This window comes from Poecilia mexicana, unplaced genomic scaffold, assembly GCF_051168715.1.
Source record: "Poecilia mexicana isolate PSO_F unplaced genomic scaffold, ASM5116871v1 scaffold_2, whole genome shotgun sequence".
NCBI lineage: Eukaryota > Metazoa > Chordata > Actinopteri > Cyprinodontiformes > Poeciliidae > Poecilia > Poecilia mexicana.
This window is the reverse complement of record NW_028263371.1, coordinates 32,362,096-32,374,712: the sequence shown is the minus strand read 5'-3', so window position 1 is coordinate 32,374,712 and position 12,617 is coordinate 32,362,096. Positions and strand designations below refer to the sequence as shown.

The following is a 12,617-nucleotide window of genomic DNA, read 5'->3' as shown; positions in this document are numbered from 1 at the left end:
GCCTGCTCAGCCTTTCCCAGTCAGTCTGAATTAGAAGTGGCTGCTCAGCTGCACACGGCGCCACTTCTATCCGACGGCAGGTAAACACATCAGTCATGGAAACGGTGTATGCTCCGGCCGCCTCGTGAATCCATGCCGGGGTCGGAACTTGCTTCCTCAGAGCCACTCGGTAATCGTGTAGAAGAACTTTTTGCTCCAGGTGGTTTTCTCTCATAAAGGGACAATAAAACAAGCCCGACTCTTTCAAAACCCTGCCAGGTGTGGAGCAGCGAGGCTAAGTGAGCACAAGACTTGGGCTTTAAAGCGTGACATGAGGATGGGCCGTGGCGTGCTGATACCCACAGCCTGCAGACGGCCTGCTGAAGTGATAGGGAGCTCATGAAAACTAGATTAGGTCCAGTTGTTTCTGGCCGCTGGCTGAAATTACTGTGGACCTTGTTATAGCTGGGATATAGAGGGCATTTTGAACTGCCAGGCTTGGCATTCAATTACCCAGCTGGGTAATCTATGGCTCCCTGTTTCACTCTGCAGCTCATGGCTGCATTAGCTGGCTGAACGCCGTGCATTCAGAGCAGCATTCCTGCTAAACTCCACATCATGTCACGCTGGAGGAACAGAAAGACCAGAAAGACAGAATAACGCAGATAACGCCCTGCATTTTAATTGGTTGAAGGCTCCAGGGGGCCATTGATTCAAAAAGTACCCCTGCTTGACGAATAGAGACTCTCTACTGACCCCTACATCTTACAAAGAGAACTGCAGTGAACGTTTAGCGTCCACGCTAACAGGAAGTCGGTTTGTCTGAAGTTTTTCAGCCAATCACTATAAAACTCCACCGAACCAATGACTTGTAGAAGAGTCAATCATAGTGCATAGGGCGCCCCAGGTGGCGGCTCAGTGTTTCTGTAGAACGTGACTTTAAAATATCTAAAGTATCCCAAAGATAATAATGCATCATGGGAAGCTGGAAGACATAGCCTCAATGCTAGCTGGCATGCTATTGGTTGGCGCTGGCAAAGCAGCCAATCCAGAAAGTGGCAATTATTTTCCTTAGCAGTGATTGGCTGAGCCCCCTAAAACATTGGACGTTAGCTTTAGCAGTAGCACTAAGACTGTTTCCACTGTGCGTATTAAAGCATACTAAGCTATGTCTGGTGTTTAAACTGTTAAAATCTAATCTGTTCAGAGATTAGCTAGTATTAGCTATAGCGTGGGCAGCTGTGACCCTTGACCTTGGTATTGGTGGGAGTATTTTGAGGACCAGTTACTGTAAGTTAAAGACTCCTTCTCATTGTAGTATAAACAGAGCTGGACGCTTCATCACTGACTGGATGAAGGTTAGCATTAGCATCAGGTCATCCCTCTAGCATCCCTCTGATATTAGCCCGTCTGGCTAACCGGCTAACCTGTCCTCATGCTGTACTGTTCTCTGCCTCTCTCTCCGACTCGCCCGCCACAGACTCCCTGTTCTCCCCCCCTCCTTTCCGCTGCATGTAGCTCCGAGCCGCCCCCCGTCTTGTTGTTGTGTCACACTCCTCTCCCTGTCCCTCTAGGCTCCGGCTGTCAGATGCGCACCCTGGACAGTGGCATTGGCACCTTCCCCCTCCCCGATTCAGTCTCCAGGGCCGCCGGCCGCCACGTCCCCAGGTCCGAGTCCAGCCCGGACCGGGTGACCTCTGACCCCTCGCAGCCCCATGTCAAAGTGCCTTCCCTCCCCAAAGTGCAGCCGCACCCCTCCACCGGCAGCATGGCCCACTCCACGTCTGACCCTGGTGGCAGAACGGGCCAGGACACCCAGAGCCGTCTGCCCAAACCCTCGACCTCAGGTCAGTCACCGAGCCTTCAGCCAGGAGAGACATGATGGTTGTTCAGGACAAGAACCACATTACAGAACCCTGAATAGGACCCAGAACCCAGACTAGACTTGTTAATCCTGCTAGCTGAGAGTATTCTTTCCATGCATTTAAAATTGAAGACTTAAAATGTCTTAAATTCATCTTTAAAAAGTATTTTGGCCTTAAATCCATTAATCCCAGGTCTTAAATTTTACCAGGGCTATTTAATCCTATATATTGCTTGTAGTTTACTTTACTAGTTTACAGGCAAAAGTTTGAGTCACCTCACACATCTTCATTGCGTTCCGTCACTCACTGCTAACATACCGTTGCTAGTTAGCTAGCTTTTTTGCGTCTGTTGTGGTAAGTGTAGTTTTCTGGCCAGTTGACTGGAGCAGTAGCACATTTGTACATTTCTTTGTAGGTTTGGCTCTTAAATTTCCTCCATGGTCTTCTTATAAAGTCTTTAGATCAGTTTTTATTTGCTGGTGTGTTTCTTATGAACTGTTTGCTTCCAGACGCCATCCAGACCAAGAGGCTGAGTCTGTTCGCCCAGCGCAGCAGCAGCGACCAGGACAGGAAGAGGACAGCAGAGCATGACTCAACGGTGAGTCTGTTTCTGCTGCATCTGGAGCAAAGCATGCTGGGAGGAAAAAAAAAACTGCTTTAAAACCACTGGTCTATGTGGCATCCGGCGTGGTGGCAGCATGGTGATGTGGGAATCTCTTTTTGATGTTTGTCGTCATATCCAGGACGGAGTCCAGATGGTGAGGACATTCTCAGGGAGCGACATGGAGACAGAGCCGGACAGAACCGGCGCCACGGTAACCAGGAGGCCCGTCTCCGGTAATATTCCCCCCCCCCTCCCCCCACCGTAACCCCCTTGGCTCTGTGTTGCCATCTAGAGGTTAACCCGGTCCTGTCCATCCTCACAGTGGAGCAGAGTGAGGACACTCTAAAGACATCCCTGTCCATCATGGACTACTACCAGCACGAGATGCTGTCCCAGCTGGACTCCCTGGACGGGTCAGCCCAGGACCGGATCAGCGTGAGTACAGGACCACGCCCCCACCTCTCACTTTGTTTACACTCCAAGGTTCTGCGCTCTAGGAATTGTTGGCCGATTCTCATGAAAAAAAAAAAACCCCAGCTGTCCTAATTGCTTTCGATCGCCTGGGCTGCGGGTGTCGGCGGGTATTTGCCTACCAGTATTTAACGCAGCTGAATGACAAACGAGGAGCAGGGAGCATGAAATGGCCTCCAACGCTCGGCTCCCCCACACCGACACCAAACCTGACACAAAAATCCATACGCTGCCAGAAAAAAGCTCAGACTCAACACAACCCCGATAGAAAAGCAGTTTGTGTTTGAGAAGCCGAGGGAACGCAGCTGGATTTATGGCCTCCAGACGCCTTTTCAAGTGGAATCTGATCCAGGGATTAAATGAAATAAAACACGAGCTCATTATGTGTTCATTTGAGAAATATTCAACAGATGTACGATCTGTTAGGAAACATTAAAATTCAGCAGCTCACTCCTGGGAGTCTGAGGTCTAACTGACGACAAATAGCTGGATATTTAGAAAAATTAAATTCTTAAAACTCTTCATGCAATCAGGTTCAGCTAACTTTGTGAAGTCAATATGTGTCCTTCTGGTTGCCTGATGTTTTTCATTTAACTCTGATTAATTTCAGTTCAGAGAGAAAGACGTTGCCATCCTCACTTTTTATGAGAATTTTTTTTCTCTCACTTTGAAAGATATTTATCTTTTCTGAAAATATTCTGTACATTTTTAGCTTGCTTTATGAAAGTGTATTATCTATGAAAAGAGAACATGAAGTTCAGGAAGGAATGGAGAGCAGCAGGAAAAAGTAATGAGTATCCATCATGTCTTCCAGCAGCCTTAGCCTATGGCAGCGATAGCTAGTAGCACAGAGGAGAATGATGGGGATTCAAAGCAAGAACAGTTTATTACAATGTTACAGTAGTTAAATAATTTGGATAAAAACTTGATTTATTCTTTAAAAGTAATAAAAGAGTAATTATGGAGCAATAATGCTGGAGTAGTATAAAAAATGTAATAAGTTCAATAACAAGGTATAGGAAATGACTTGCAATACTAGTGTAATAACTCTGCTATAAATATACAGTAAAATTGTAGTAATTAGTAAGTGTGTAACAACAGCTACATAACAGTAGACTGGCAGTGGAGTTAGCTGCTTTTAGTTTTCTGTTTCCTTTTCTCAGCTAACAGGAAGCTGAGAACAGCTAACAGGAAGTTGAGAAAAGCTAACAGGAAGTTGAGAGAAGCTAACAGAAAATTGAGAGCAGCTAATAGGAAGTTAAAAGCAGCTGACAGGAAGTTGAAAGAAGCTAGCAGTAGGGTAAATAACAGAGCTGCTCATCTGTGAGTTGTGGAGTTAAAGAGCATCCAGTTCTGTGCTGCTACTTTGTGGAAGTATGGATTTATCTGAGCTTAGCTCTGTTAGCTAACGTATGAGCTAACTTATTTATCTGACCGCCGCTGTGAGCTCAGCTCTGTTAGCAACAGAACTACTGAGCGTCTGCCCCATCCTCTCACCAGTCTGAGCTTTAATTAGCCGTGGTGAGCTGCCAAGTTGCTCTCATTATGCTCGGCTGGTGCCTTCAAAGTTTTCTCCGAGTGAGTAAAGGAATCCCTCGTTGCGATAACAGTTTTGTTAGAAGCGGTGTAGAGCTGCTGATATTTCTGGCATTAGCCTAATTCCCAGACTGTGAATGAAGCCTGATGATGGATGACTACTGCTGAACTCATTTACCCTACATTATTCTTTGGGAAAAGACGATCCATCCCACTGTCGCCCCGTCTTCACCCCGGCCGGCCGCCTCCCTACCTGCGGCGGCCACCTCCCATCGCTGGGCTGCTGACTCCGGAGACGGTGGCGTGGATCGGGTCTGGGGGAAGTTGGGCGGCTGTGTCGGAGCGACTGTGATTTAAGCGCCTTTAATAACCTTTCACAAACACTCAGGAGAGTGATGTAAAGCTCAGCGGCTCCCATCAGGGCCCTCACAGCCCACGCTGGCCTCCCATTCATCATCCTGACAACACCTGACAGCCCTGCTAACGGCGGCCCCCGCCTCCTTCTCCTCATGGCCTTGCAGTCTCTCTTTCTCCCACATGTCTTCCCTTGTCTCACTTTCACTTTTGCCTCTCTATTTTGCTTCCTTAGTTTTCCTTCTTACCTGACTTCTGCTCTAAACAGATTTGGCTTTCCCCTTCATTTTTCTTGCTAAAGTCTCCAACTCTTCTGCCGATATCCATACGTTATGGGCCTGACAGGGACAGATGGAACGTGAGGAGAAAAGCCCAGTGTTCCTGATGCCGTGGAGATTCCTGAGCTAGCTTGCATCGTCTCGGTATGCATGGCGTCTCCCTCGGAGCGCGGTAGCTTGTTAGCTCCAGAAATGATTGCGCGGCAAAAGGAAAAGCAACATTTCAGTCGACAAGCAGGCGGGACGGAGTCCGGAGCCGGGATACGGGGTAAATGAAATTATATTTGTGCGCAAATAAATTCCAGCAGCAGAAATATTCAGGAGCCATCTGTCGCTGTCAGGAAGCCCATAACGTCCTGCTCAATCACGCTGGCCTGTAATCAACAGGGATGCCTGTTTTTTAGTCTTCCACTTTATTCAGAAAGCTTAAACATGAAGTCAAATTTGTCCACACTCTGTCATAGAAGGTATTATTTTTAATTTAAAAAAAAGTGTTGTCATGTATTTAAGTTCGGAGGACAGAGGAAATGGATTGTTCCACGTCAGATTTCAGGAATTGCTTCGAGTTTTTTTCCTCTGGCGCTTTTATGGTCTCACACTTGTCTTCTTGATTTACACTGATGATAGTGGCCGTCTGATAGCGGCTAGCTGCTAGCATAAATCAAGAAGATGAGTGAGACCTTTAAAGCGCCAGAGGAAAACCTGGAAGCAAAGTCTGAAATCTGACATGGAACAATCCATTTCCTCTGCCCTCCCAACTAAACACATGAAAACAATTTTATATTAAATATTATGCTAGCGGTTAGTTGCTAGCAGCTATCGCTTAGCCACTAGCTTCTTTCTGTTAGCGCCTAGCTGCTGGTGCCTCACCATTTATTTTAACACACCATAAACTGAAAACCAATCCTGTCATGAATGCTGTGGCTGCTTTTCAGTTTTTCCTCATTCCTTGTTCCTCTTTGGCCAAGTGTGAACACTTAACAGGTTTAGTAAAAGTGTGAAATTTCCTTTAAAAATTCTCAGTAAATTCTGACCTGAAAATAAAAGCCAACTCTTTCCCTGGTGATCGTTATAAGTGTTATTGGCAGCACTGTGATGTTGTCAGTTTTTAAAAGTCTGTGAATTACGGTCTGCGTGCGTCAAACACTTTGGTAACTGCAGGTTTTATTATAAGAAACCACTTAGTTTAAAAGGTTGCTCTTTAGACATAATAGGCACTGTTTTTGCCTAACTGAAAACTGCATTTTAATCTATATTTTAAATCTGCTGGCAGAATAAACTACAAACTAACAGACTGGAGAGACTTAAGTTGTATATATCCTGTTTGTATGGAATATATAACTTAATACAGGAAAAAAAAACTGTTATGAAAGGTTTTGTATTTTTGCTTTTTTTGGTATTTAAAGCTAACAGGCATTATTAAGAAATGATGTATTTTTCACTATATGGTTGCAGTTCTCTTTATTACCATGGTAACGCACAGGAACGATGAATTTACTGTGAGGTGGGGAGGGGGGGGAAGCTTGAAAGTTTAAATTTGGCTTTGGAGATGTTGCAAATGGTTGCCAGAGTAACTGATTGGAGAAGACAGGAGTGTATTTAAGAGCTTTGCTTAAAGAAAGCGACGGTTCTGCTGATATGTGGGGCGAATGACGAGCATCCAGACCCGACAGAACCAGAGGATCGGACCTCTGAAGCAGAAAACACCGGCGCTCTAAACGGAGGAAATGTGTTCCTCAGGTTACAATAAAAGCTTCTCGCTGAGCTTTTGTCACTGAATTCAAGTTAAGAGATCCCATTACTGACATGTGATGCAGAACCGATTGGTGGTGTGTGTGTCTGCATGCGTGCGTGTGTCTGCGTGTGTGTGTGTGTCGGTTCACCTGGCTCCAGCCGGGTTGTTACCTGCAGCTGCGGCTGCTTCACAGCTCCGCATTTAGAGGCTTCAATCAGCTGCTAAATTACCTTCCTGTGGAATCAAATCCAATTAGAGATCGCACAAACACTTCTCTTCCTCTCGCTGTTCACCCAGAGAGCTTAAAGAGTTATTTTAGAAAGAATCGATCCCATCGCATCACCGGCTCCTTTCTCCCCCCTCGGCTGAAATGTGGAAAAGCAGAAGTCCTGCGAGGTGTGATGTGTGGGAGCTGAACTGCCTGTAATTTAAACTCCACACCTACAAAAACCTGCAGCTTAAACCCTCCTATTCTTTTCCCAAACAATCAATACGACTTAATAACGTTTAAGTTTCCTCTTTTTTGTAAAATGCTTAACGTCAGGCGCAGAGAAGATTTCTCTTCTCTGTTGTTGGTAGAAGGAATTTTCTAAATTACCTGCAAAACTCTTTTGGAGCTCCAAATTTATTCCATTTTAATGCTTAAAGTTTTGCTCCTGCTGCTTTTTGGTATAAGTTAGAATAAAATAAATATTTAATGTAACATTTAAAAATGGCACCGTGCCTTGTTTGATGATGATATTTCACTTTCTGGAAAGTTTCCAACACCCGGCAGCAACCAGCTTCTTCAGTCCCACAAACAAAAAACCGAGGAATATGAATAAAACAACACCAAGCTCTGATTATTATAATAAATAAATCTGACTTTTTACTGAGAATCTTAGCAAAAACCAAACAAAGATGTGTCAGTCAGAGCAAGAACCACAGAAAATGATTTAAAGTTCTTTTCTTGATTCAGTTAAACAAAACCGTTAAAATGCCAAAAAAGATAAATAAATTAAATCATAAAAGATATTTTTTATGCTTTTCTAATAAGAAATCCAACAAACCCCACATTATTCACACGTCAGCAGTTGTGGATTTTGTAAAATATTCCTAAAGAAATGAATCTTGGGAAGCTGAAATGACTCAATGCCATTTGACACTATTGGGTAGTATTTACAAAGCAACCAATCACAGGAAGCCATTTATGTCCCATTTCTCTGATTGGCCCTCAGTAGAGAAGATAATGAAGACTGTAGATGTTAGCTTCTGTGGCAGCGCTAAGATGTTTTCCACTGTTAGAATCAAGGCATATTTGGTGTCTGAACTGCTAGAAATGTTTTTAGATATTTTCAAGTGACAGCCACGGTTCCACTGTATTTGGGAACAATGTCAAAACCCACAGAGAAAAGCTTCAGCAGCCTGTTTGACCTGCTGACTCACTTTCTGGAGTCCATCTAACTCATTTGGCAACTCGACCTCTCCCAGGTTCTCCAGAACCGGTCGGACCGTGACGACATTGTCCAGAAACCAGTCTTCTCCTGGTTTCTGGCCTTGCGATCGGTGTGTTCTGTACAGCTTAGATATCTCGTGTAAGGAGGAAAAGGTTTGAAATTGTCTCTTAAGAGGTTGTTTTTTGAAGAGACAGGAAGGTGTAAGGTGTACATTAAATCCTTTTGTTTTGAATTCAGACTGAAGAAACACCTCTGGCGTCCATTAAAAGCACTAGAAACTTTGAATTGCTCTCCCGGCTCGGTGAGCCTTATTACTGAAGCAGCCGTCTTGGTGCCTTGACGTCTCTCCACCCTGCAGCTAAATGCTAAGTGGTCCAAGGCAGCGCCTTCCCTGGCGGCTCGTCTTGTCGCCTGCAGCTCGCCCTCTCTGCTGGAGTAGCTGCTTGGACGGCTGCTGTTATCTCCCCGGCTGGAGGAAACGAGCCGCTCCTCTGTGGATGTTGTTTAGCTCGTCTCTGGAGAGGTGAGGCTCAGGGCTAGCTTGTTAAAGAGCCATTTGAGACGCATTAGGACAGCTGTTTTCAAGGTTTATGTGTTGTTTTGTTCCACCTCCGTCGACATACAGAGGCTCTTCCTCTGTAGCTGCTGAGTCTAATCGCTACCAAGGTGCCTATAAGCACTCGTAGTGGAGAAAGTAGCAGTCCACATTAAGAAGGGACGGATCGCCCTGACCGTAAAACCCACAGACACTCGCTCATCTAACCACTAATGGCCTCCAGATAAGACTGCTGCTGCTAATTGAAGTGGAGCGCCAGTTTCTGTCTAATCTGTTGGACGGGCGACATTTAACAATAAAAGCCAACGTGGTTATGGTAACTGGGAGAGCTGGGAGGCCGACACCCAAGATGTTCATCAGCTGCTGGAGCTCAATTACAATCTCTCTGATTTCTTTGCTGGTCAAGAGGAGGAGTGAAGTCGGCGCTTGGTGTACGTTATTCCAGGATGTGCGCAGTGTGTTGGGTTCATGTCTGCTCTTTGTTCCCCTGCAGAAGGAGCTGTCGGTGGAGAAGCTGCCCGTCGAGCCGAGCCGTCCGGCCTCTCTCCACATCTCCCTGGAGTCCCTGAACAAGCTGAATCACGGCAGCGTCGCTCCAGACCCCAACCTCAGAGCCGACAGCGACGCAGGCAGCAACAGCTGCAACGGCAGTGAGCCTCTACCGTCGTCTGGCTTTGCCACCAGGCCGGGGCCGGACCACTCCCTCAGCGACTCGCTGTATGACAGCTTCTCTTCCTGCACCAGCCAGGGTTCCAACGGCGTCTGAGGAGCTGCTGTACCGCTGGATGTGTGGCCCTGTATTGACCTTTCACCTCACCCTTTCACTCTAGTGTCAGTGGATTAATGACTTGGATGTTGAAGGGTACAGACGGCCCATTAGACCTGTTTTTAGGTTTCCATACCTGGTGGCTACAAGACAATGAGAACTATTGTCTCTTCTCTTGACTCAGCCAACGCGGTGGTTTCTAGAACCCAGTGGTAAGGATGATCTCAACATCCTCAGAAATCTCTTGATCTTCATGTGATTCAATACCATCATGTGTGGTGAGGATGTCTCCTGGTTTGAGAGGACCGCCCACCTCTCATCAGGTCCAACCAGACCAGGAAAAGTTAGTCCAACTAACCTAAATTTAAAGACGGTTGTCAAAAACAAATTAACTGTCATTAAATAGCAAAGCAGTGCGATCTAAAGTGTTGAGCCAGGCAAAATATTTTGGCAGTTAAGGATATTTTCATGATGATAAACTTATAATGTATTATCTCTCAACTGATAATTGGTTGTTTTGTGGGTCAGAGGATAAAGTTTTTCAGCACTGTTACTCTTTGATTTTCACAAGACACCAAAACAGAGGTTAGAAAGTAGGGGTCAGGATGCTGCTGTAGGTCAATCCCTTTTGTTGTGGTTTGGGGATCTTTAGGAATCTTAGAAACTGATGTTTTGTTAGTCAGAGACTGAAGCCTTTGAGATTTCCAGTCTTGGAGAATCACAAAACAGTTTCTGCAGTGAAGAAATGTATCAGTGAAACCTTGGTGAGGCGCTAATGGCACCATTCTTCACTGGTAGATCCAGACCTTGCTGTGGGTTTGAACCTCTTGACTAAATCTCTATTATTTTTCCAAAAGACTTTAGCAGCCTCACCCACAAAGTGACCCATTAGATTTTCCATACAACCAAAGCACTTAGAAGATCCGTCAACATAGACTCAACCCAATCCAGAACCCTGATTAGTAGAGAAACATGTTACCAAATTGTCCTGACTGACATAAACATTATTTACACCCAGATTTATGGTTTATACCTCTGGGTTGAGGAAGATCTCTCTATAACTGCCTCTGTTGAGTTCCAACAATTGGTCATAAGGACAAGGTTCTCATTTGCCAGTGTTCTGGATGTTGTCCAACATATGTTCTACTGATTGCAGTTTTAAGGAGATGCAATCTCTTTTCATAAACCAGGTTTGGGTATAGACTAACGGTAGGGTCTCAGATCTTGGTTACATCTTGGTAACATCATGGTTGGGTCTTGGTGAGATCTTGATTAGGTCTTAGTTGGATCTTGTTTGGGTCTTTGTTAGATCTTCTTTGGGTTTTGGCTAGGTCCTGATTGGGTCTTTGTTAGATTTTGATTGGGTCTTAGTTGGGTTAATCTTTCATCCATCACACATCCAGAGGACCATTTTGGCCTCCTAAATGTTGAAGGCAAGAGATATCTACGCTGACGTGGGTTTGAATACTTCCTGATGCGAGTTTAGTTTTTGGTACATCAGTCCTCCGACTGTTTGATTTCTTTTGCTGTCGGTAACTCAGGGAACTTTCTGGACTCACAAAGATTGTAAATTAAAGCGTCTTTCCTCCCATATGAGAAACTTTTGATCGTCTCGATGAGTTCAGGTTTCAGAACCGGTCTCTCTCCCATGTAGCATCACTGCAAACCTTTCTACTGTCCTCAGTTTCTCTTTGTGTCTGTATATTATGTTGTACATAAAATCACTATAAGTTAATATCAGAAGGGGCATTGCTGATTGATATGTGACTAAAGCATTTTGTAAAGAAAAGCTGTACATTTTTGCCAATCATTCGACTAACCTTTCCAGTCGTGCTGTCTGAAAACGGCGCGGATCGTTTTCTGATCTTTTAAAGAATAAAAGTCTTTATTTTGAATCAATAAATGCAAAAAACACTTTAGGTGTAATTATGCCAAATTGTTGTCTGGAATCTGACAAGCTGGTGCTAATAATCAACATAGTTTGGATTTTTTTTTTATTTTTTTTTATGGAACTGTAATTATTGTAAGAAGAGAGTGTGAAGGGGAGGGTTGTGTATTTTTCTAGCTGCCCAGTATTTATACCCAGGTTTTGTAGTGTGACCGTCATGCTTCACCTCTTTCCTTACATGTTTCTTTGTAAAGAGAACTGGTTACCAGCAGTGTTACTTTGGTAATTATTGTTATTATTAATATTATTATTATTATTATTGCTGTGTGCAATTTTTGTCTGTTACTCTAGACTTTAAGGCTATATTTTATGTAACTATTTCCTAAATAAACATGAGAAATTATTTCCTATTTCAAATGGAGCCGCTGGCTGTTTATTGATGTGAAAATTGTAGGTTTTAGTTTTCATCGTTGTTGCCCCTCCTCCCCACCCTGGTGGGGGGTAAAGTGGGTAATAATCACAGCGTCGCAGTCTGTTGGTGACGGTTCAACGCCGCCCTGTCCCCTGATGGGTAATTACAGGCGCAGGGCCGGACGCAGCTAGCTTACTCACGCCTGGCTGGGTCCGGCTCAGTGCTGCTATTGATCACCGAGCGGACGGCGAGGAGCAAGGGGGGGAACGAGGGGGGCTCATTATGCTGAAAATGGAGGTTAATTTGTGCTGAGTCGATGATGTTTCTATTATTTTAGGGGATGAGGGAAGAGAAAGCGCTGAAATAACGAGGTGGAAATGCAGTTTAGACGGCAGGCGGCTTTCATGGAAGAGGTTAATTAGATAGATTAAAAAAAGTTATCAACCTTTGCGGGATCGCTTGCTGTTCCGGGTAATTGTGTTTGCTCACAACACTTTTTGATCACAATCCAAACTTTACTCATGTTTGCTCTGATTTGTTTCTTGTTTTTTTTTTGTTCCTAATATTTTTTTTGGCTTAATCTTTAAATTTGGATAATTAGGAAGAAGAGTGTTGGACGTTCAGGTGTAACAGCAGCAAAGTGACATGGAGGTTCTCTCTGGAAGAATTTCTGCTCTTAGTTTTCTACTTTCACACAGCTGTTATGTGTAACCATGGCAACAAGGTTTTTTTTGTTT

The 12,617-nt window shown here is 44.5% G+C and overlaps 1 protein-coding gene across 4 annotated transcripts in view; it reads left to right on the top strand.

Moving 5' to 3' along the window:
- Positions 1-11,885, top strand: part of LOC106914879 (nck-associated protein 5-like) — a 126,996-nt gene extending 115,111 nt beyond the window's left edge. For 2 of the 4 annotated variants that reach the window (XM_014982043.2, XM_014982045.2), the window contains 5 exons: positions 1,554-1,826; positions 2,354-2,442; positions 2,588-2,681; positions 2,771-2,883; positions 9,308-11,885. In XM_014982043.2, coding sequence (XP_014837529.2) covers positions 1,554-1,826; positions 2,354-2,442; positions 2,588-2,681; positions 2,771-2,883; positions 9,308-9,580 — 842 coding nt within the window. In that variant the 3' untranslated portion in view covers positions 9,581-11,885. Of the gene's footprint in view, positions 1-1,553; positions 1,827-2,353; positions 2,443-2,587; positions 2,682-2,740; positions 2,938-9,307 lie in introns of those variants that run through there. The other 2 variants (XR_015765861.1, XM_088014795.1) reach the window with 2 other exon arrangements.
- Positions 11,886-12,617: the final 732 nt, after the last annotated feature.